The sequence below is a fragment of the Oreochromis niloticus genome, linkage group LG5, assembly GCF_001858045.2.
Source record: "Oreochromis niloticus isolate F11D_XX linkage group LG5, O_niloticus_UMD_NMBU, whole genome shotgun sequence".
Lineage (NCBI taxonomy): Eukaryota > Metazoa > Chordata > Actinopteri > Cichliformes > Cichlidae > Oreochromis > Oreochromis niloticus.
Window position 1 is genome coordinate 37,430,138 of NC_031970.2, and position 24,922 is coordinate 37,455,059.

The following is a 24,922-nucleotide window of genomic DNA, read 5'->3' on the forward strand; positions in this document are numbered from 1 at the left end:
CTGTGCTTGTATTGCTATACACTATTTGAAGTGACTCTTTATTTCTGTGAATCTTTGCTATGAAAAGTGTTAACTTGAGCTCAGAACCATAATAGACACATCGACCTGAGAATATTTCAAGTACCAAGAAAATCTAAAAGCTCCTTTAGTTGTTTTAGAGTAAGTCAGACTAAACAGACTTTATAGAAAATAAAGTCACTTTGAGTTGGATTCAAATTCAGAGGAAATGTTGGGCCTCTTCATTTTGTTTTCACAGCCTATGAATTCTTACTGCATAGTACCGGCATAAAAATTGAACACAAGCACAACAAGGACTCAGAGATCAGAGAGAGGGTTTTTATGTTTGAGTATAATTTGCCAGTACCTTCTGCTGTTCTCAAGTGTTCGCAAAACAACACATGTATATACTGTGTTTAGTTTTTATTGTTATTATTGAATTATGTTAAAAAAAAAAGATCGCCATCATCCTTTAGAATAATTTATTCTAGGATTCGGTAAAAAGCTCTTCTGACATTTTATGTTGGGTGATTTCACACCCAGTAATTGCAGTCTTAAAATATCAGTGTTATTATTCAGTAAAACCTCCTATCAGCCAAACTGTGGTGTTTGGTTTTTACAGTGACACCACCCTCTAGTTTCCAGTTGAATTGTCATCTATTGGAATGTATTAATAGGCTGGAGCGCACACTTTCCGGGTGGGAATACCACAGGGTGGAACACAGACAACATGTTCCTTGTGGAGCAGCGGAAGAGGTGATAAAAACATTTCAGATAAGAAGTGCCCAATGTGTGTGGCACAGCTGTTTTTCTTCATAATATCTAAATTACTTCATAAGTGTATTAATAGTGGGACCTTCTGACACCAGTAGATGGGGATGTGGGATCACTGTTGACTGAGGAACCAGCCGTCCAACATGTGACGATGTTACTGACGTGGACAAACGCACTCTGACACTGTGCCCTTTTATTGAGCAAACGACAACGGTTTGATCATCAGTCAGTTCACAGATACAAACGTACATGCTGTGTGAGGCCAGCCTGCAGTTAACGCAGCAGGCTGAGTCATTCCTGCACACCACACAGGAAATTGTTTAGTGTGTAAAAGAGAATGTGATTTTTACCCTGAGATAATTACACAGTCAAATAAAAAAGATGCATCTGGTTACAAACTAAAGAGTATAACATGAAACAATAAAATGTAACCTCCCCTATAATAATACTGTCAGTGCTAGAATGACATCATCACTACTTTTTTGTGTGTTTTGAACTCATTTGATTAGATCACATATTCACAAATAATATACACCAAATGTTTGACCAAATCAAAAATCATGCAACGATATGGAGGTCCAAAACGGGCAAAATAATAATGAGGAAAAAAATGATTACATTAATTTATGTAGTTTTGCTTTTAGTATATTTTGAGATGGGAGAAGATAAACTTTTTTCTTTCTTTTTTTTTTAAATTGGAGAAACGCTTCATTTCCCCTTTGTGTTGCCCAGCTCTGTGGATATGTCACTAACGTTTATCATTTACATGTGAAATATGCCAAATCACAAAAAATACCAAGTGAAATAAGCATATGATACTAAAATAAATATCCTTTATTTGATTTTTTTTGGTAAAATTATTGAAAGATTTTTTTTAATCTACACAAATAAAGGTTAAAATTGAAAGATTTATACTGCTTCTTAGACTTCTGAGACCATTTGTTCTCACATATTCATTTTGTCAGTTTTGGACCTGAGCTATAGAAAAGTGGCCACTGTGTGATGTCACCACAGGCACATCATCATTTGTCCTGGTGCTTTTCAGGCCGTTGTAGCATCTCCCTCTCTGTAATGTCAAAATCTCTCAGCTCCTGTGTTGACATATCAGTGAAGTGGGAGGAAAAAACAACACAATCTTACAGTTGTATCTTAAAGCCAGCCAAAGGTGCGAAACATCACCAAAAGGGTAATGAGGGAATAAACCAATAACCCAGACCAGCCCCAGTCTATACACACAGTTGAACAGACACTAATAGTGCGAGTGTATAAAAGCTAAATTATGTTTGCTAGAGTGAAGCTGAAAAATACATACGTAAACATACAAGGTTTTTCAAGAAACATTACTTTCAAGGAAACATAGCAGAAAGCCTGCCATGATAGGAATAATTCAATCTTTGGCAATATTCTACAAGATTCCTAAATCATGCTTTAACCTTTAGAAGCATTACAAAAATCTAAACGGCAAAAATGTTTAGCACCATATGAAATGTCTAGTCTCTGTGTCTGTCTCTTTGGTATTACATAGTGCTGGGTGTTATGAAGACGTGAATCTTGGCCAAGAATGAAGTGAACGTCCCTTGCCTCAGCAGCTTCATTTCCACATCTATCAGGAAGTCTTTGGGCTCGCGGACCTTTCTCTGCAGGTAGACGGCACCTGTGAAGCTGTTCAGCTTGCGTGTGCTGAAGTAGCCCTCTTCATTCCCCTTTGTGATGCTAATGACAATATGATCTCCAGAGTAGGCCGGGTTAGGGCCGATTCGGAAGATCTGAGCTGGAATGATGATGTTGGTCTCATACGTGAGCTGGTAGTAAGTGATCCACAAGGGAGAGTTCTTACAGTCTAAGGAACTGGCGGGACAGTTGATCCGCTCACAGCGTCTGTAAATAAGTCAGGGAAGATGGTGAGAAAAAGACGTCAGGAAAACAATGTTTGGACACTGTGCTGCTCACTGAACACTCAACACACAAAGTGTCTTGACATTACTTTTGTGAACTGGTATCAAATAGATAGAACAGATCCTATAGAACCAATTCTAGATAAGGCATCATCTGTGCAAGGGTGGAAAAGGGATATAGGATGCGTAAGGAAGAGATGCCATGTCTACTGATGGTTCCTTGTTTATCATCACAGACCATGTCAGTAAGCTACAGCAGCCTCTGGGCTTTCAAGAATGTGGGGGCCCATAGAAGTGAAAATCAATGTAAGAAAACACCAGCAAATATGAAAATACTATAAGAGCAAATAAAACACAGCAGAATTTGAAGAGAACAATGGAAGTAGAAAAAAAACAAATGTCACAAAAGACAACAGCCATGTTTTTGGGGAGGCAATAACGTGATGGACCACCTGGGAAAGTGACACAAGCCATATGAGGGATCCCACTGTCCTTTAACTACATGATTCATATATTACTGTAGATATATGTTTGCTATGAGCTGTTTACTGTCAGCTTGCCACGTCTGCAGCTGTTCCATCACCTCAAAAACACTTCTGTTGTTTTGGACCTTAGCTATAGAAAAGTGGCCACTGTGTATCGTGTGATGTCACCACAGGCACATCACCATTTATCCTGGTGCTTTTCAGGCCGTTGTAGCATCTCCCTCTCTGTATCGTGAAAATCTCTCAGCTCCTGTGTTGTGTGGGGTGTTTTGTGAGAGCTTTTGCAGCATTTCCGTCTTCTTCCCTTGTCTCTTTTTCAACTTCTGTTGTGTTTATGCAGCATTTTTCTTCTTCTGCGTTTGCTGCAGTGCATTTGACCTCTCTACACTCCCTGAACATTGTGAACCGAGCTGCAGCGTGACGCAAAATCATTTACTTCTTAAAGCACATGTGATTTTTCCATTGCTCCTGGAGTGCTATTGAAAAGAGATAGCATGTAGCAGCACTGCTCTTTCACATCACTGCCCCCTGCTGCAAGGATTCCATAATAACATAGATGAAGACTGTGGATGCCAGTGGAAAGCAGAAACCTTTTGAGTTTGTGGGTCTTTCCCACAGTGCAATCTGAAGCTCTGTGACTGTTTATCCATCACACATCCGAATTTACAGCCTGGAGTTATCCTTGTTGTAGTGCACCGTAATATTTGCACAACTCACATCAAGACAAGAGTGCCTAGGAACCTAATACGGGAAGACCAAGACACATTTTAATCTCAGCTGTCTGTCCGTGACTGCCAAGTCTGCTCATGAATGAAAGATGTCTCTCCATGGGGAGCCAAGAGATGTCACACTGAGGGTAATAAGGTGTCTCTAGGTAACACTGATAAGACGTCTCTTGTGGGCTGACAGGGGAGTGTGTGTGTGTGTGTGTGTGTGTGTGTGTGTGTGTGTGTGGTGTTGCTGTTCAGTGGAGCGTAGAGCAGGGAGAGCTGCAGAGACGGCTCTGGGAAGCACCGAGCTGATCAAAGCCATCTGACTTCTTCACACAGCGGATGGGAATCATGTTCAGTTAAACAAGCTCACAGCTAACAAGGCCCTTCTGTGCAGAACACTGCGCTGTGGGCACATCGATGTATAATGTTTCACAGCCTGAGAGGATCTGGACAGAAACCATATATACACAGATATAGTCCAATGCAGCTGGAGACTACAAAAACAAATTTTATTGGACCTGTTTACAAAGATAACTCAAATACGGAAACTTATAATACCCAGACGTTCTAATGAGCCTTAACCTCTGCATACTCTGATGTAGTAAAAATCTGACTCTGAGCCAAAAGCGTAAAACTTTAACAGGGGAGAAAATATAAATTTGACTCACGTGTTTGACACTTTCTTGTAGTGTTGAGGGCAATCAAAGGAGAGACACCTGAAGCCTCCCTGAAGGTTGTAGCAGGTCTGCCTAGTGGAGCAGTTGTGGGTGCCAGCTGTACACTCATCAATATCTGGAAAAAGAGCCAATAATAAATCTAATAAATATCATCATTTTGTGCTTTGACACTAAATTATTCACCTTCAGATCTGAGACAATTAACGCAGGCTTCACTTATGTGCTGTTTTCTAAGCTTGACACCAGGGGTGTCCAACTCCAGGCCTCAAGGGCCGGTGTCCTGCAGGTTTTAGATATCACCCTGGGTCCACACACCTGAATCAAATGATTAGTTCATTACCAGGCCTCAGGAGAACTTCAGGACATGTTGAGGAGGTTGTTGGATCAAGGACATATCGAAAACCTGCAGGACCTGAGGCCTGGAGTTGGACACCCTTGCGTTACACCATATCATACTGTTGTCATCCACAGAAAACATGGGAACAGTAATCTTTTCCCCCATTTCTGATTGCTGGTAGCGTCACTGTCAGGGAGAGAAACTCCTCTGATAGACTTTTGTGACCCAATCTGAATGATGCTGTGCTGTGCAATGGTCAGTGGTTGTGACTACCTCTGATGAACCTGTCCAAGAAACCTCAATAGGAGACAGACCCAGTCTAAATGCAAAGTGTCTGGATATGCTCATTATCCAGAATGACCTGCACTACTCTGAAACTGTGTGGGTGCGCATTGTCCTACTGGAACAGCTGCATGGTTGGGTGTTGGTACAAGTGCAGGTTGGAGCACCCTGTCCAGTCCCATTTCCACCAAAAATGATCACAGTTGCTCAGTTGCAAATCTGCTTCAACAGCCCAACCTCAGTCAACTTCAGTCAGTTGCAGCACGGTGATGTTGAGCATACACTGTTTAGACTACAATGACTAAAACCAATCATGGAATAGATTTGGTTTTTCTACAAAATGAAAACAATGCAGTGAGACATGCATGTTATCTCAACAGAGACTAAACATGTTTATGACATAAAACATTCTTGTCATCTATCACTGATGATGATTGGGATGCAAATTTGCATCCCCTGGCACTGTGTATGTAATCATAAAGTGGGAAAACTTTGAGTTAGGTTTGCTGTCAAAATTCCATAAGAGTAACAAAAATTCCATTAACTTGGTAAGAAAGCAAATTTCCATAAATGTCTAACAGCAAAATTGAACCATTGTTACACTTGTCAAACAATAGTAGTTAATAAGGACTATACCAGGGGTCGGCAACCCTAGGCACGCGTGCCACCGTTGGCACGCGAAGGGTTAACAGATGGCACGCACGACCATAGCTGGACTGGCCATCGGGCATAAGGGCATTTGCTCGGTGGCCCGATAATTTTTTTTTTTTTGGTGGTGGTGGTTTGGCCAGACGCTGGTCGGTGTGTAAAAATAACTCAGTTGCTTGGTGGTGGCTATGGCGGAGCTTCCACAGATTCAGTAAAATTAACAAGTGGTGGAGGCCAGCAGGTGGATGAGGGAAGGGGAGGCAGGAGTCGGAGAGACCCGAGGCAGCCGCCGGTCGGAGCGTCAGGTGAACTGAACTTCAGGTAAGAAGTTAATGACCTGCAGTCTATCTGGGTCAGATATAAACCAAGTTTAGGTGCAGTTTATTTTTGTTATGCTGACTTTTTACAGTCAGTTACAATAACTCGTACTGCGTACTAGCTAGCATGACGGAGTTTATATACAGCTGGGCGGGTGCTATGATTTTATTGATAGTGAACTTTATTTTATTCATAAGGTTAGTTAGTAGAGTTGCCAACCGTCCTGTACAAACGGAATCGTCCTGCATTCAGAGAAATTATTACGCGTTTTGTGTTGAGCTGAGAAGGAACACAGTTTGTCCTGTACTTCAGCCAGGATGGAAAAAGACACAAAGCTGGAGTTATTGTGTCTTTGCTGCACAGCTGCATCATCTTCTCCTCTCATTCTCTCCCCTCTCTCTCCTGTTGCTACTTCAATCATGAAACTGATCAATGATCAGCTGATCGGCTTTTCTCTCTTGTTTATTTATCGCTCACTTTGCGTCAGAAAGAGGAAACCGCCGGATGTCGCACTAAACAACAGCAGCACGTTTAAGCTTGGTCAGCTGTTGTTAGAATGTATTTAATATTAATTTCTAGTATCAGCTGATGTTTGCTGGAGCCACAGTGTAAAAACTGCTGGTCATGATATCGGTTTGTATATCTGGTGAGAGGGAAACATGAAGATGAAACCAGGAGATGTCCTTACTGAATCATCAGAGCTGAACAGGTGATGGAGAAACAGGTTTACCTTTTAGGTGACATGGATGAGTTGAAGGGAAGTTATGAGCTGTTTCTGAGAGACAAATAATACCAGGATCCTTTTCTACGTAGCTGACAGCTGGTAACTGTGCAGGGGCGGATCTAGCAAAGTTTTGCCAGGGGGCCAGGTAGGGCATTAACAGGGAAAGGGGGGCACAAAGAAATACTTTCTTATTCTCATTTAAAATGTCTGGCTGTTATTAAATAATTATCTAAAGCTTACAACCAAAGTTTTTATCTGACGTAAAATGAATAGAAATCATACATTTACCAACAAGACAGTGTACATCACTGTCACAACAGCGTTTGTTTTCATTCAAAGGCTTTATGGCTTTAATATCTGGGGGGCCGGTCTTTAGTCAAAATGCATCCATAGACTCGAGACACAATGCATTTTTGGGACTTTCAGGTGTATGGACCAATGTTTTATTTTCTGATCAAACCAGAAATCTTTAATGAGCAGCTAGATTTGTCTCGCATTAACTGGCTGAGTTAATGCCAGTTAATGCGACATCGAAGCAGCTGGAATCTACAGCTGTGCATGTTCATGGAGCTGCATTTTCACCTGCTGGACATCACTACCTGACAAGTTTAACTGTCTTCAGAACATTGCAGAGGCCTTATTGACAGTATTTGGCTCTACATATCTGTGTGAGCAGATTTTCTCTCACATGAGTGTCCTCAGGTAGCTGTCTGAATGCTGGACACTCGGAGACCTGTGTCTCTGAGTGGGAGACCAGAGATCACATTAACATGTGTGTCTCTGTATTAACAAACATACCATATTGGCCCAGTTTATTTTTCTTATCATTGTTGTGAGGAGACCATAAATAGCATTTGTATTTTCTGTTGTACAGTTCATTTGCCGTTATGGAGTTCTTGTTATGGATAAAAAGTGTCTTTTTTTTGTTTCAAAATAGCTGATAACTATTCGCTGATAGCTGCCAACATTTGCAAACAAATATAATTCTATAAAGTGGTTCTATATAATGTGTAACTGTTAATATAGAGCGTTATTAAATTTATTGCTAATGCAATCATATGGCACACTGACTTCTGAGGAAATTTTAAATGGCACTCGCCATCAGAAAGGTTGCCTACCCCTGGACTATACAATACAAGCAAAAGTTATACAGTAGTGCAGTTTGAATTTGAGGATGAATAAGTTAAGTGAAAATTAGGTAGAAAAGGGAGAAACTCATTAAGCCCATAGGTATGCATAGGTAGAGCAGTAAATGTTCTCTTCCAGATTCAGATTTAGGGCCGTGTGCTGCTGTTTGCGTAGGGCAGCACGGTGGCACAGTGGTTAGCACTGAGAAGAGTTTGATTTCACCTACTGGCCGGGCCTTTCTGGAGCTTGCACGTTCTCCCCGTGTTTGCGTGGGTTCTCTTCAGGTACTCCAGCTTCCTTCCACAGTCCAAAGACATGCAGTTAGTGGGGTTAGGTTAATGGGAAACTCATAGGTGTTAATGTGAGTGTGAATGATTGGCTATCTCTATGTGTTAGCCCTGCGACAGACAGGTGACCTGTTAGGGTGTACCCAAGTTCTCGCACTGTGGATAAGCAGAAAATGGATGGATGGATGCTGCAATTTGCTCAATCTATTCTTTAACAGCCTGTCACACTAAGTGTACCCACTGCAATTTTAACAAGATTTTTTTGACTTTTATTTTAAGTCTACCTATTAAAACATGTGAAAGTTAGTACATGCATAAAACAGCATTGACAGAAAGGTTCTCAATGCTCCAGTCAAACAGTACAAAAATGTAACCTGCATCAAGTCCAAGAAGATGGTTACTGTATATATCAGCCTCACCTTTGCAGGTGCGTCCGTTGGCAGCCATGACATATCCATGAGGTGGACAGGCACACTGATAGCTGCCTGCCGTGTTAACACACTGGAAGGCACAGAGGTTCCCGATGCTCTGGGAGCACTCGTCAATATCTGTTTAAAACACACACATGCACGTCTCGTCACTGTGATTAAACTGTGAGGAAAGAAAGGTTCAAAAGCAGTGGGGCTTTTCACCTTTATCTCGTGTATTGAGTGTGTGTATATCTTATGTGGAACATCAACTACAACTTGGCATCCAGAGAAGTTCTCTGGAGCTGGAACATCAGCCCCTTTTATGGGAAATTTATACCAACACATTTACCTCTGTTTTCTGCATAATTATAGAAAACCGTTCCTGGGTATTGATTGCCCTGTCTGATTTCATACATCACTCATCCGATTTCTCTACTGTCAAACTAACAGCAAGAGAACAACAGTTTCAAAGTCTAATTTTAAAGGTGTTCTATGTATTCATCATTTGAAGCATGTTTTTCTGTTGTTTGCTTTCCTGACACAACCCCAAAAAGGATGCATTTCTTCAGCAGGAGTTGAACCAGCAACTGTGTAAACCACTATAATGCAGCTATAGTGTATTATATATGTAAGTGCAGTCTGTGTATGGTTTGGGATAATAGAAACACTTGAGTAAAATGCAGCTGAGGTTCACAACTCTCTGACTGAGTAAATCATAAGTGTCTGAATTGTGAATTTGTTAAATTTCACACATGTATCTAATTAGATGGGTCTAAATGTGTTGACTGTAAATCATATAAACTGTAGGAATAGAGCAGTATGCTGGATTGTATTGAGGTCTCTATCGATCTCTCTGAAGTGTTTCTACCACACTGGCAACCTTGGAAGAAAATACCTTCACAGGTGTGGCCATCATCTTTCAGGTAGTAGCCTGGGCGACAATAGCACTGATATGAGCCATAGATGTTGGCACACTCCTGGCTACAAGGGTTTTGCTCACACTCATTTGTATCTGAGCACAGAAACAAAAACATACAATCATGAAATTAGACATAAATGTGTAAATATTTATGCAAGCTGTATGTTAGGAGTTAGACAGAAAAAACAAATATTTGTATATATATATGTTGTAATGTTGCTGCCTCCCCAAACACCTTTGCTGCTCTAGTCATTTATTCAAGACACTTTTTAAGACAAGTAACTTGAAAAAAATCAATCTTAAAAGCGATAATCAAAACCTAATGATATCCTTCAGACAAGCTTTTATCTCATAAACCTCAATGAATGCTAAGCTTCACCTTTGGAACAGAAACATTTGCATCTGGATTAAGTTCCTTCAGTCACGTCTGTGACAAGCTGGACATAACGTGAATCATGATCGGCTTTGCTCTCTGAAGCACAATCACATCTCCAGCATGCTGACGACTGACAGCACCTGAACCAGGACACTATCATTATTACTCTTATCCCAGAGATGGAGACTAAATTAAATGCCAACGGAAACTTTATTGATAGCAGTGACTTACAAAGGACACATAAACAGTTTCCCATCAATATACTTAATCTCCAAAGTCTGTGCAAAGACTGCTTTTGCCTTTTGATGCTGATGTTGTCCCTGGAGGCTCGCCTCTCTGATTTAAGTTCTTCATGAAAAATAAGACGGTCTGTCTAAACATGGTGGCATTTAAATTTTCAATATGTCAGAGGAACAAACTGTCTAGTTTACCTTCGCAGTTCTTGCCGTCGAATGCGAGGGAGAAGCCAGCTGTGCATGAGCAGCGGTAGGAGCCTGGGGTGTTTTCACACTTCTGGGCACACAGCCTGCCAGAATAGCGCCAGCACTCATTTACATCTGTCAGTACAGAAACAGGAGCTATTAGGCAGCAGATAGTGTTGAGGCCCACCAAGGACTCAGCACACATACACGATGAGTTTCCCTTGAAGGCCATCCTTCTTTTAAGCCAGCTTTCTTCTGATTGGCTGCCCCTCAGAAGCTAAAGGTTTGGACAATAGGTGTTGTCCAAAAACCTATTGTGTGGGACTTTTGATGAATATGAATACACACAAATGTAATACGCGACAAAAAAACTAAAAAAATAACATATTACGTCAACATTGAAAGTAACTACAGCATACGCTCCAATTTCCTGATAAATAAAACCCAGTTAAATATGACTTTCTTAAAATAAACACTCAATGTTAAATATTATTGGCTAATTCTTCACAATTTGTTCAGTTCAATTCAGATCAATTCAGTTTCAGTTATATAGTTCAAAATCACATTCATTTTACCATGTCATTATTTATTTAACAAAAAATGGAGCAAAAATGCAGAAGCAGTGAGTAAAAAACTAAGTACATCCCATGATTCAGTACCTTGTAGAACCATCTTTTACAGACAATAACTTTTCTACATCACTTTATTAGTCTCTCATATTCTTTTTTATAACGTCGCTTCAGTTCATTGGGATTTGCTTATACACAGCTCTCTTAAAATTACAGTGTGTAAAATATCAGCTGAGCTCTGCTTTCGTACTCTTTAGAACATTTAAGCCTGACATTTGCTGTTGTTGTTCAGCCTGCTCGTTGACATCTGCCTGGAGACTGGACGGTTGCATGTCTAATCTGCTGACAGTTAATAATTATGAGAATTATGAGAATATCAGGAATAAATATGCTTTATGTTTCTTTAAAGAATTGAAATCCTCAGATAATAAGCATTTTTTACAAGTGATAGGTTGAAACTCTAGAAAGTGTTATCCAACCCAATTTAGTCAAATCTGATGTCATAACAGAAAAACTCTGATTCAGTGAGCCGACGTCTGCACCCATAGCTTCTCCGGTTTCATAAAGTGCTCGATAAAGTGAACCTTCAGTCTGAACATCTTCACTTTGCAGACGTGACACAGTGATACGTACCAGTGCAGACTTTGCGTAAGGCGTTATACTGGTAGCCTGTCTGGCAGTCACAGCGGTAGCTGCCGGGAAGGTTGTGACAGATCTGGCCCGCTCCACAGCGGTGCGTCTCCATCTGACACTCGTCAGTGTCTACGCAGGCAGAAAGAAAGATGAAGCACTTCAACAGTGACCCACTGAGCACCCGAGTGGGTGTAACTTAAACACAGCTAAGGCTTGTTACAGGGCCAGACAGTACAAAAAGAACATGCTTCGATGTTCTCACTCTCTTGGTATTATTATTTTGTTATTTATGTTTTTAAAATGATTTTTATTTTTACATTATTTTGGAAAATAAATGTTAGTGCGTATCAAAATAAATATTTTCTTGACTTAGGGTTAGTTTAGGGAACCAGTGAGTGTTTCAGACAATGGGCACAGTACGCTTAATTAGTCCATTTCCTTATTTGTGTGTTATACTTTTAAAAATATGGGGGAGCAGTGTAAAGACAGAAAAATGAATGAGTAGGAAGGAAGATTTCAATTGGCAGGGACAATAGGATGACAGGCCAGTAGGATGGGCGCTAAAACTGGATCTATTCAATACAGAATCACTACTATAGTAGAGTAAATGGCAAATGTTTGCAGACAAGTCGGCGTCTTCAACATACAACATAGGCAACGAATGCGATCTGCTTGCGACCAAAGTTAAGTCACAAGGAGGTTTCTGATACAGCACTCTTTGTGACCCTGGTCAGGAAATGCACTCTTGGCGGCAACATTTCCTCTTGCTCATCGACATCTTGATCAAACAAATCACTCACAGTACTTGCATTGTGTCATTTATAAGAATATAATTATACGAAGCGTAATGTGACACCATTTAAGAACTGCATGTAAGCTGAACAAAATTTAGTTGTTCTCATTTTGAGTCTGTCTTTTGAGCAGTTTTGAGTACCAAAGCAACAACTGATAGTACTTTGGTACTGTACTGTATACAGTAGCACGACAATGCTATAGTACAGTATTATTAAACCAGCATAACTGTGAGAAAAATAATGAAACCCTTCATGCAACTTATTTAAATCAAACAATATAAAAATATAACAAATAAATAATTGTGTAATAAATACAAAAACAAAAGAAATTCTATAGAAAAAATAGAATTATTATTTAAATAATAAATACATTAAGAAAGATGTGTTAGCTATTGTTTATCTAAAGTAGTCAAGACTTCAGATTAAATTTGGTCCCAAAGTTCTAGAGAAAGAGTTTTGTCTCAATGAAAAAAACAGGACCAGACAAGATTTCTTTCTTTTTATCTGGTCAGAAAAATTTAACAAAGACTTTATCTGATGTACGTCACTGTAGCAAGACAAAAATGTCACGAGCAGCTACGGCACGGACCTTGTGGCAAGACTGTTTTCTTATCTTACTTACTCAAAACTAAAGAAACTACTGCACATATTGTTTGAGTCAGTTCTGGTAGTGTTGGTCCTAACCACTGTACACTACAGCAAGAAGTATGTAATGTGACAGGAGGAAAAAATAGGGACATTACTTAAGTTGTACATCAAAAAGAAGACAAACACATAGCTGAGAATATCTGTGTGATCAGTGCTTCTCTATACGAACAGAGAGTGAAGTATTCCTTATAAAGTGCTCTGCTTTCTGCGATCAGCTGTTAGAGGTCAGTATATGGATCAAGCCATCATTTTATGATTAGGACCTACTGCAGTAACGCAGTCCTCCATTACTTTTTGGCTCATAATTTCCAGCTCACACACATCCTCTCACCTGCTCGTGGCTGCATTTGTCTTACTTGGAGGACAGTGAACATTCACAGCCTCCTCAGCTGACTGAACTGGCAGACTGTTACTTCCTCTGCGATCAGAGTCATGGTTCACATTCAAAGTGGATGGTTTGCCGTCTATAAGAAGAACTTCTAATATTTACTGTATTTTACACAAGTGAGTTAGACTTCTTATGCGGGAAAAATATTGGCGTTGTTGTAACTTACGCAGCTTAAGTTAGTCAGTGCTTTCATTCACAGCTTTCCACAACATTATCCTCCTGTGTGAGTGGTGCATGTTGTGCTAAACCTCACCAACACACTTGGCTCCATCAGGGCTGGCGTGGTAACCATGGCTACACATCACAATCTTCTTCTGGCACGTATAGGAGCCAACAGTATTGATACAGTTAAAGCCTGAACTGCAGGGCTCACTCAGGCTGCTGCACTCGTTTATATCTGCAGAGTCAAAAAGACCAAGAATGAAGCTGTGACTGTGTGGAGGATCAATCCTGATAGGCTTAAGATTACTTCAATTCAATTCAATTCAATTTTATTTATACAGCACCAAATCACAACAACAGTCTTCTCAAGGTGCTTTATATTGTAAGGTAGACCCTACAATAATACATACAGAGAAAAACCCAACAATCATATGACCCCCTATGAGCAAGCACTTTGGCGACAGTGGGAAGGAAAAACTCCCTTTTAACAGGAAGAAACCTCCGACAGAACCAGGCTCAGGGAGGGGCGGGGCCATCTGCTGTGACCGGTTGGGGTGAGAGAAGGAAGATGGGATAAAAGATATGCTGTGGAAGAGAGTAATAGATTAGATTAATAACTTATCCCAGTCATTTTAACAAAACACATTTTTATTATCGGAGGGGCTTTATTTTTATCTTTCCTTGGCCTTCAGGTGATTGTTGGTGTGATATTGCATTATATAAATAAAAATGAATTGAATTGAATTTATTACTGATGGTGAAAAACAAAGTGGTAATATTGAAATGGGTAACTGTAACTGTTAAATGGTAACTTCAATAAATGTGGCCATTGTCCCGTGTATCTGTAAAGTAATCATAGCACTCCACTTGTTCCACATTTTGTTATGTTACAGCCTTTTTCCAAAATGGATGTGAATGTCCTTCAGTGATGGAGCTTGAGAGGTTCTGCAAAGAAGAATGGAAGAAACTGCCCAAAAATAGGTGTGCCAAGCTTGGAGGACCATACTCAAAAACACTTCAGGCTGTAATTACTGCAAAGGTGCTTCAACAAAGTATGGAGCAAAAGCAGTGTATGTACATGTTTTTTATTTTATTCATTTTGTCATTATGAGGCATTGTGTGTAGAATTTTGACATGAAAAATGAATTTAATCCATTTTGGAAGAAAGCTGTAACATGACAAAATGTGGAGGACAGTGATTACTCTTTGGATGCACTAAATATGCTAAGAAACCACTGCTTTGCTGTGTCTTCTAGTTCACGATATATAGTCCCATCCATCTAACTTATTTACTCTCCTAATCTTAAAAATTAGTGAGGGCCCCACTAAAGCTCTCCATGATATAATAAAAATCTCTGGAGTTTCCTACAGTTGTTGGCGAGCATTCAGAAATGTAGGTGAGACCAATTCCTGCAAAAGCTTTCAGTAATCAGGATAAAAGATCTACATGATGAAACAGAAAAATTGGATTCTTCAACAAAAAAAAAAATTAAAGTCAGGATACCAGTGTATGAGTAAACACACATCACGCATGAATAATGATGAAAATCTGATGGATAAAATAACAGAAACATAGCACAACTAAGGAGTCTGGCTTTGAAGTAACAGCATCAGAATCAAGAATAGAGCCAGTTCTCAGTAAGGCATCAGTGTGCAAATGCAAACAGAGCTTTAACAGATACGAATAAGTCAAATAACAAGTATTTCCAAAACACACTGAAAAAGCGAGGGCCAAAGGAATCCTCCCACCCTCAGTGACAGATCTGTGATGTATGTGCAGTCATCTGCAGGGAGTCATTACCACTGATGATTACTTGCTCTGCTTTGGCTGTAGATCAGCGAGGTACATGGGGCAGTTTTATGACATCAGGAGCACCCAGAGGTAAATATTATGTTTAGCTCATTTGCAGTGAAGTTGTCCTGCACGGTACTGAGAAAAGTGCAAATAATCTAAAGAAAATTGGATTACATTTTGTTTAATCTTTGTGTTAGTACAGTGATTTGTGTTGAACAAGAGAAAATCTGAAGTGTTGTCAAATACTTTTTCACAGATACAGCGCGACATCTTGCTATGATAAAGAATCCTTTAAAAAATTCCTGAATCCAGAGGTGGCCTCAGCTTAACGCTCTGAGGGCTAAGTCATCATCAGTGCTTTCATCAACCCTAATGCTAACTGAAGAATATGTCACTTCTGTTACATTACTCTCACAAGACTCACAAGAAAGAAAGAATCATAATTAAGAGGTAAATGCAAATCCATAAGTTTTTGGGTAGCCTTCCTACCAAACAGATACAGAAGTGAGCTAATCACATAAAGAGGTAAGAGCTTTTACCACTCATGGACCACTGTGTTTTATCATGTGTGTAAACTGTGTCAGAAAGATGACGTACACAGACTTGCTGCCTTTACTATACATAGACTGATCAAACGTATTGTTGTGCATAATCACTGCCCCAAAAGACACATGTTAGCAATCTCTTGATATCAGTCACCAGCAACGCCATCGGAGGTTAGGTGTATGTTTTTAGTTTGGTTAACACTTACTCCTTTTTAACCCCCCTTTCACCTATTTGGAACACCCAGAAAGCTTTACATAACACATTAACTGTAATACAAAAATGAAGAAAAGACACTTGATTTAAAATCTTTTAGTTTGAATCTCTTAAGAAATATCAAGATAGTTAAAGCCTGGTTAAAAGACAGTAAAATATCAAGAATCTGAGTAGTACTGCAGCATGGAAAAACACACAGACACAGGCACAATACAGAGTAAGTTTGATGGATGGCTCTGCTAAAGAGGCTCATTTTGCTTAAGATTTGTCCTTACAAAGAATAGGACCAACTCTATCAGCTGTTTACTGGTCCTGAGTTAGGATGTAATGTTACCCAGCCTGGAGAGCATGGACAGTCTCTTACCAATACAGTTGCCATGAGAGTCCTGTGTGAAGCCGCTGATGCACTTCTGTTTGGGATTACACAGGAAAGAGCCCACTGTATTCTCACACACAAAGCCCATGCCACAGTTATGAGTTCTCATCGTGCACTCATCAATGTCTGTAAAGAAAGAATAGATTTGCATTAGTTTATCTGCACAAAGCAATCTCTCAATGCATTATGCTGTTACAAGAGGCTCTGTAAATTTAGCTTGAGCTCTCAGGTTGTTAGTAGTACAGCAGGGGGCACTGTGACTCAAGCACAGAACATTTACAGACACTTTGTCAGTGTTTAACTGGAGGGAAGAATTCAATGAAAACATCGCTTGATTCGACTCTGCAATTAACAGAAGTTGAACAGAACTTCTTAAATGACAGTTACTGAATCTCATGAGCAATGTGAGAGTTTTTTCTTTTTTTTCATGCCGCAAGTAGTTCATTTTATCCTGGGTCCTCTGAGCAGGAGGTCTTAATTTGACTTTTCTCCGTTGTTAATATCAGAGGGATACTCTTCCAACATTCTGTCACTGCTTTCATATAACTAATTACTTTCTTTGCCTGCTGGATGGTTTACTAGATAATACTACCTTCATGTTATGCTTATACTGATTAGTCCTCTGTGACACGAGTCACGTGAGCTTCAAAGTGCAGCACCACCTACACAATCCTGCTCTTTGGTTGATTATCTTGTAACATACTGAACCTTGGTATCTGCTCAAACCCAGACTTTATGACGATTTGCTGAGTGAGCCTAAATTAAGTGACTTTGGGTAATTGTTTTTGTATTAAAGTAGTCAAAGATGTTGTCATGTTGTCTGAACAAAACCTTTATATGAAATATTTACCTATTAACATACCAGAACAACCCTTTAAGTTGACACATAGGTAAGGTCAAAAGTTTTAAAGGTTTGCAAGCACTTGAATCACAGAAGGACAGTTTGGTTGGGATTAAATCCACCCAGAACTGTATTTCTTCTGGTTTATGTTAGCGCTTGCTGTTATGCTGACACAGACCATTTGCAAGACATGGATCATATGATACCCAAACACTCCAATAAATAAGATGGCCATTTTCAAATATTGCATTAGCTAATGAAATCACCAAAACCAAAGAGCATTGTTAATTTAGAGCTAGCTAGCTAACACTATACGAGCTAATGAAGGACAATAAAAACAACAGCCAAATTGGGGATGTGGTATTATTCGGTTTAGACAGGCTGTTGTCCAACATACACAACATAGAATATATAAAATACAACATAATACTACCGTCAGTCTTGTGTATATCTTGTAATTATTTTGGTTGATGCAGGCTTGAACACTGTCTGTGAGTACATGCTGCATACCAATGTGACTAATACTCAGTGAATGTATTTAGTCTCTTTTAAGATGCAGTTCACAAAGTATGGCAGGAATATTGTAGTGAAAATGATTTTTGCATATTTCTACATCACTAGTGTTAATTTAATCTAAATAGCGAGGAAACAAGGATCTAGGACAGTACAACAGCAGCAGCACCTATTGCATTAATAATGATGCACTACAGTACACTGCAGTCTTGTATTCATGGATTTATGACCCCTAAAGGATTTTCAATAATATGTGTTTTCAGTAATACCACTAAAAAGATCAGTAGAGAGGAGGGGGTGACAAACATTAGGACCAGAATGGCTTGTGTGTGAATCAATGATATACTGCCTCAGTTTGAGCCAGCATGCTGGACTTGCTTGCTTCTTGTTTCTGGACCCTCTTAAAATTTCTGAAAAAGTGGCAACAGTGAGTCCCACACTCCAACACAAACACGAACCCCAGCCAAAGGTAAGTGCCAAGATGTGGAATTACACCAGAGGTAATGTTGAATATCTCACAATAAGAAGACAGCAGCTATACCTCGACACACATAAATATGTGTTCGATGAAATGTTTAAATGTAAAAAAATTTCTAATTATTTTTTTCACATCTGTAATTAGATTCCTGTAACTTTCTCTTTGCATAATTTTTATTTTTAGTGTCAGTGTCTGATAATTTAATGTTTAAATGAAGATGCCTCCCTATACATAAGGCAATTTTTGTCAGCCTCTGCACACAAGCCTTTATTGAACATATAACACTGATGCTGAAATTTCTACAGCTTCACAATAACTACATTAAACTATAAGAAATATGGCTCACCAATGCTAGTTTAAACCAAGTATTTTCTTTAGCAAAACTCCATTGCTTTTTGTTATTTGTGCTGTAAATGGCTACAGCACCGTATTGTTGTATTTTTGATGTAGTAGCTGCTAAGTGAAAAGAAATGAGAGATGCTCAGTGCATCAAGCCCTCAGCAGCCTAGGCCTATTGCAGCAGAACTAAGGGGTGGTTCAGGATCATCTGAGCCAGCTCTAACTGTAGACTTTATCGCAAAGGAAAGTTTTACTGTAAACTTAATCTTGTCTGACTCCCAAATGCAAACTAGGAACTAGTTCTACAGAAGAGGGGTCTGAAAGCTGCAGGCCCTGCCCATTCTACTTTTAAAATACCCCAGGAACCACACGTAAACCAGCAGTCTGAGAGCAAAGTGCTGTATTGGTGTGATATGATACTATGAGGTCTTTAAGACTTGATTGTGTGGCTGAGTACAACAATCTCAGTTTTATCTGAATTTAGAAGCAGGAAATTAGAGGTCATCTGAATGGCACTGAAAATGTATGCCTTCCAATAATACTGCCTAAGGGAAGCGTGTATAATGTAAATATTGCTGTCAACATTGAACCCTGTGGAATTCCGTGATTAACCTTCGCGTGAGCGGAAGACTCCCCATTTACATGAACAAATTGGAGTCTATTAAACAGATATGATACAAACCACTGCAGTGCCGTACCTTTAATACCTTTATTTCAGAGAGTTCTTATCTCTGTAGTAAAATATAGTTATCACATACATAGTGATCAGAGACCATAAGAAGAGCATTTGTAGCCTTCACTGGTGCTGTGTCTGTACTGTGATGAATTCTGAACGCCGAAACTCTTCAAACAAACCAATTCCTCTGTAGATGATCTTGATGGTTCTTGAATTACTCATTCATAAAAAGAAGATTGGAAATTGGTCTATAATTAGTTAAGACAGCTGGGTCAAGTGATTTTGCTTTTATATCACTGTCCTTGCTTTTGTTTTTACAAAACCAAATCATCCTGAAAATAAAAAAAAAATCCTGCATATTATATTGAAGAAGACATAATTTCCACCAGCTATTTCAGAGGCTCTGGAAATGACTGCTGGGTAAATTGGTTTAATGAAACACATCAGGAACAATGAACTCACCCTCACAAAGACTGTTCCGCAGCTGGTAACCAGCAGGACAAGTGACCTGCAGCTCACACACAAATGAACCCACTGTGTTCACACAGCGCTGGCTGGGCTTGCAACTGTGGGCACCAGTCATGCACTCATCCACATCTGCAGAAAAAGACAACGGTGACTATGTGTGAGACAGAGGAGGGAGGGAAGATAACAGGGGGTGCATGAATATGATGTGGAGGTGAGCTTGCTGATGGACGGGTCTCGTGCATAATTTTGCCCCCGTGCTCAGGCTCCCCGAGTGTCACAGAAATCGAGCTCAGTGAGCTGGCAACAGATGAACATCAGCAAAACTTCAAATGAAAAGTCTCTCTTATGCCTAAGAATTTGTGGCAGAACAGGAAATTACAAGTTTTTGCTTTTGCTTACATGAAAACCATCTAGCTGGGAAGCCTCAGGCATGAAAGCCATTCAATGCTCCAGCTAAAAACCAAGAGTTGCAGTGAAATGTACAGCTGAGCTCATTAATACTTCAAAAGCAATAAACACACTTATGACCGTGTGATTAAATGTATTAAAGGTGTAATGACTAACCCAGAATGAACAATCCCCCACATCTGCTCAGTATTTGATTGTCTGTTAGCTAATTATCAAAAAAATATCCATCCATCCATCCATGCATCCATCCATCCATCTTCTTCCGCTTATCCGGGGCCGGGTCGCGGGGGCGGGGCAGCAGCCTAAGCGGAGGAGCCCAGACCTCCCTCTCCCCAGCCGCCTCCTCCAGCTTGTCTGGGGGACACCAAGGCGTTCCCAGGCCAGCCGAGAGATATAATCTCTCCAGCGTGTCCTGGTTCTGCCCCGGGGCCTCCTCTGTTGTTTGGGGGCTTCTGCCCCCTGGTAGGGTCTTCCATGGCAAATTGGTCCTAGGTGAGTAACCAGACAAAGAGCGATTCAGAAGACGCCTATGAGAAGACCATTAAGGGAACAGTTCACCCTGCCCGGGATAGGGTTACTGGGGCCCCGCCCTGGAGCCAGGCCCAGAGAGGGTGCCCGAGGGTGAGCGTCTGGTGGCCGGGCCTTAGTCCATGGGGCCCGCCCGGGCACAGCCTGAAAAAAAGACATGGGGTCCATCTTCCTGCAGGCCCACCACCAGCAGGAGGTGCCGTAGGGGTCGGGTGCATTGTGAGCCAGGCGGCGGCCAGGAGGCTCTTCTACCAGAATAATTGGAAGAGAAAACTAAGTAGAAGGAGAGAAACAGTCCTTAGCTTGAAGAATACCACATCATCTGTCAAACATGGTGAAGGCATGTTATGGGATGGGCCTGGTGTTTCTTGATGATGATGATAGAAGTAGTAAGCTGAATTTTTAGGTGTACAGGTGTGCACTCTGCTCAGATTCAGCCAAATGTTGCTAAATTAATTGCAAATTCCTTCACAGTCCAAATGGATAATGAGCAAAAGCGTTCTGCAAAAGCAAGATTGTTTTCAGGGCAAATAATTTGGATATTAATCAGTGGCCAAGTCATTCACCTTGTCTCAACCCAACAGAGCATGCTTTTCAGGTACTTGAGAAAAAATTGAATGCAAAGAGACCCACAACCAAGCAGAAAATGAAGGCAGCTGCAGTAAACGCCTAGCTCAGCATCTCAGGGGAGGAAATGGAGCATTTGGTGATGTCCATGTGTGCTAGGCAGACACTAACTGCAAAAAATAGCAATCTTTATAAACTTTATAAACCTAAATGAACCCATAATCTATTAACCCAGCTGTATTACTGCTGTTACTTCTGTAGGGAGGTGCACTTCACGCTGCTTTGTAGGTAGATATGTCATAACCCCCCCCCCCCCACCACTACCACCAAAAAAAAAGTCTGTTTGTCCTTTCTCCAGCCTTTAGGGCTACAGCTGAGGTTATCACCACTCATGACTTAGACCTCAGAGGGTTAACATCCACCAGCTCATAAGCTACCTTTAAAGGTTTAGGGTCAGGGTTCGGTCAACATCCACCTCTTTTTAGAGGTAATAATTTAAATGTCTTCAAACTGGAACACCTGGAATAAACAAACTTTACTTGAAAGATAACGTTTAAAAATGTGTCTATTTACTGCAGCATGTGACCAATGGATGACCAAGTTGAGTTTTGTTTGTTCCTTTGTAATATTTGACTTTGAAGATGTCAAATTGAAAATAACAGGTCTTGGCAAAAGCTACATGATATTTTGCTTGTTAAGCGTGTTTGTGTGAAATGAAAAAACAGTTGAGAGCCTTTAAATCTTTATCAGTCAAACTGTGCAGCAGCCAGTAAACAGGCGCTGTTGATTTATGACACCGGTGGCCTCGTGCTGAGACAGTGGATCGCCGCTCTGTCGTGGCTCGTCTTTATCAAACGGCTGCATTCCCTTATCATGCATCGCATGCGAGGCCGATTAGTTGGATGTACTGATAGGGTAACACTGGGATTATTGTGTGTGTGTGTATGTGTGTTTGTTTGTGTGTGGCAGCCATCCACATTTGAAGATCACCCCAAAATATGGTGCATTCCACAGGGAACCAGACAAAAAAGGTGTTGTACAAAATATGCTGGAGAAAACAAAAATCTGGAACAAGAGGGAACATATTCTCCTGTGCTCCCCGTGTGTGTTTGCGTGCCAGCAATCCCTTTTTGAAAAGTCTTTGTCGACTTTCAAGTTTTTGCCATTGAATAAACTGTGTGCCTTACAACACCTTCCCACAGGCAGCAGCAGGAGTAAAAACACTGATCTGAAGTTTTCAGCGTGTACCTGGCTGTGTCACATCCTGCAGCTTTTTTCCTGTTAACCTCATAAAACCGCACCTCATCACCTCTCACAGCTCAGAGCGTACTTTATGGTATTATATGAGCCCTCTGTGGAGCTGCAGCAAATGCATTTGTCTAAATAAAATTAACAGTTTTCCCTTCTTGAGCAGCGCAGTGGTGACAAACTTTGGGAGCTATCTTTGCAAATGTCCCCATTTCTTCCTCAACTGAGAGACATCTGTTATGAACATTGTAGGGAGGGATATTTCCAGGGGCAAAATCCTCCTGAGCTCATAGACCACCCCTTCCTCTGGGCGCTGCTGGCCTTCAAGCACAGGGTTAGACAGGACCGTTTCCAAGGTTTGTGTATTGCCAGTGGTGCAGAAAGTCTCCTTCCACCACAGCGCTCTGGTGGCCAGCACTATTTCCAGTTTGTCATTCAAATACGAAAAAGCAAAGGAAATCGGGCCTACTGCTTCAATGTTCCTACACCTCTGCTGACTTGCCCCGTGGAGACAGCCTCATTACACAGTAAAGCAATCCAGTACAAGGTGGAAACAACTTATTTTTGAGAAATACAAATGCTTAGTTGAATGGACGAGGGAGACAGCAGTTTGAGAGGAATTCCATCAAGAGCGAGCACAGGGAGCTGTCCGAAAGGCACCACAGATGAAAACACACACACACACACACACACAGTTTTTCCTACACACTTGACCCAGCAGACAATGAGGTATTTATTTATTTTTTATTTTTTTAAGGTCAAGCTGCAGTGAATGAAGTCAGCCTTGGCTTATTTGCTGAACTAGTTTTAAACGTGGAGGTTAAAGTTGCACGCCATGAGCCTGATTCCACTGTCGGCTGTGACAGAGGATAAATTAAGGCAGCTAAACCACACAGAGTGGTACAGATGGATTCAGGTGTATACCTGTTATTTGGGTATGTTTTTTCAGGCTTTTACGATTTGCACAGATGCAACTTTAGTTTCCAGGTTTTTGTGTACAGACGCTGAAAATGATAAATTGATGAGCCAAAAGATCGTGCCCACTGACAGAAAATAAAGCCAATAATTTTGATTCAGTGTTGTCGATGTTAGTGGGTCCGAGCAGCGAAACTCCTCAGACCCACTGAACTGAAAAGTGGGGTGTGCGTAATTATTCAGCCCCCTGAGTCAATACTTTGTAGAACCACCTTTTGCTGCAGTTACAGCTGCCAGTCTTTTAGGGTATGTCTCTACCAGCTTTGCACATCTACAGACTGATTCTTGCCCATTCTTCTTTGCAAAACAGCTCCAGCTCAGTCAGATTAGATGGACAGCGTTTGAACAGCAGTTTTCAGATCTTGCCACAGATTCTCGATTGGATTTAGATCTGGACTTTGACTGGGCCATTCTAACACATGGATATGTTTTGTTTTAAACCGTTCCATTGTTGCCCTGGCTTTATGTTTAGGGTCGTTGTCCTGCTGGAAGGTGAACCTCCGCCCCAGTCTCAAGTCTTTTGCAGACTCCAAGAGGTTTTCTTCCAAGATTGCCCTGTATTTGGCTCCATCCATCTTCCCATCAACTCTGACCAGCTTCCCTGTCCCTGCTGAAGAGAAGCACCCCCAGAGCATGATGCTGCCACCACCATATTTGACAGTGGGGATGGTGTGTTCAGAGTGATGTGCAGTGTTAGTTTTCCGCCACACATAGCATTTTGCATTTTGGCCAAAAAGTTCCGTTTTGGTCTCATCTGACCAGAGCACCTTCTTCCACATGTTTGCTGTGTCCCCCACATGGCTTGTGGCAAACTGCAAACGGGACTTCTTATGGTTTTCTGTTAACAATGGCTTTCTTCTTGCCACTCTTCCATAAAGGCCAACTTTGTGCAGTGCACGACTAATAGTTGTCCTATGGACAGATTCCCCCACCTGAGCTGTAGATCTCTGCAGCTCGTCCAGAGTCACCATGGGCCTCTTGGCTGCATTTCTGATCAGCGCTCTCCTTGTTCGGCCTGTGAGTTTAGGTGGACGGCCTTGTCTTGGTAGGTTTACAGTTGTGCCATACTCCTTCCATTTCTGAATGATGGCTTGAACAGTGCTCCGTGGGATGTTCAAGGCTTGGGAAATCTTTTTGTAGCCTAAGCCTGCTTTAAATTTCTCAATAACTTTATCCCTGACCTGTCTGGTGTGTTCTTTGGACTTCATGGTGTTGTTGCTCCCAATATTCTCTTAGACAACCTCTGAGGCCGTCACAGAGCAGCTGTATTTGTACTGACATTAGATTACACACAGGTGCACTCTATTTAGTCATTAGCACTCATCAGGCGATGTCTATGGGCAACTGACTGCACTCAGACCAAAG

At 40.9% G+C, this 24,922-nt stretch overlaps 1 protein-coding gene across 4 annotated transcripts in view; it reads right to left on the reverse strand.

Moving 5' to 3' along the window:
- Window positions 1-944: 944 nt before the first annotated feature.
- Window positions 945-24,922, reverse strand: part of fbln2 (fibulin 2) — a 73,571-nt gene continuing 49,593 nt past the window's right edge. For 2 of the 4 annotated variants that reach the window (XM_005452233.3, XM_005452232.4), the window contains exons 9-17: window positions 19,826-19,960; window positions 16,505-16,642; window positions 13,678-13,821; window positions 11,595-11,723; window positions 10,402-10,527; window positions 9,571-9,687; window positions 8,685-8,813; window positions 4,533-4,656; window positions 945-2,649 (exon numbers count right to left, since the gene is read on the reverse strand). In XM_005452233.3, the coding sequence (XP_005452290.1) occupies window positions 2,289-2,649; window positions 4,533-4,656; window positions 8,685-8,813; window positions 9,571-9,687; window positions 10,402-10,527; window positions 11,595-11,723; window positions 13,678-13,821; window positions 16,505-16,642; window positions 19,826-19,960 (1,403 nt within the window). In that variant the 3' untranslated portion in view covers window positions 945-2,288. Of the gene's footprint in view, window positions 2,650-4,532; window positions 4,657-8,204; window positions 8,276-8,684; window positions 8,814-9,570; window positions 9,688-10,401; window positions 10,528-11,594; window positions 11,724-13,677; window positions 13,822-16,504; window positions 16,643-19,825; window positions 19,961-24,922 lie in introns of those variants that run through there. The other 2 variants (XR_266203.4, XM_019358563.2) reach the window with 2 other exon arrangements.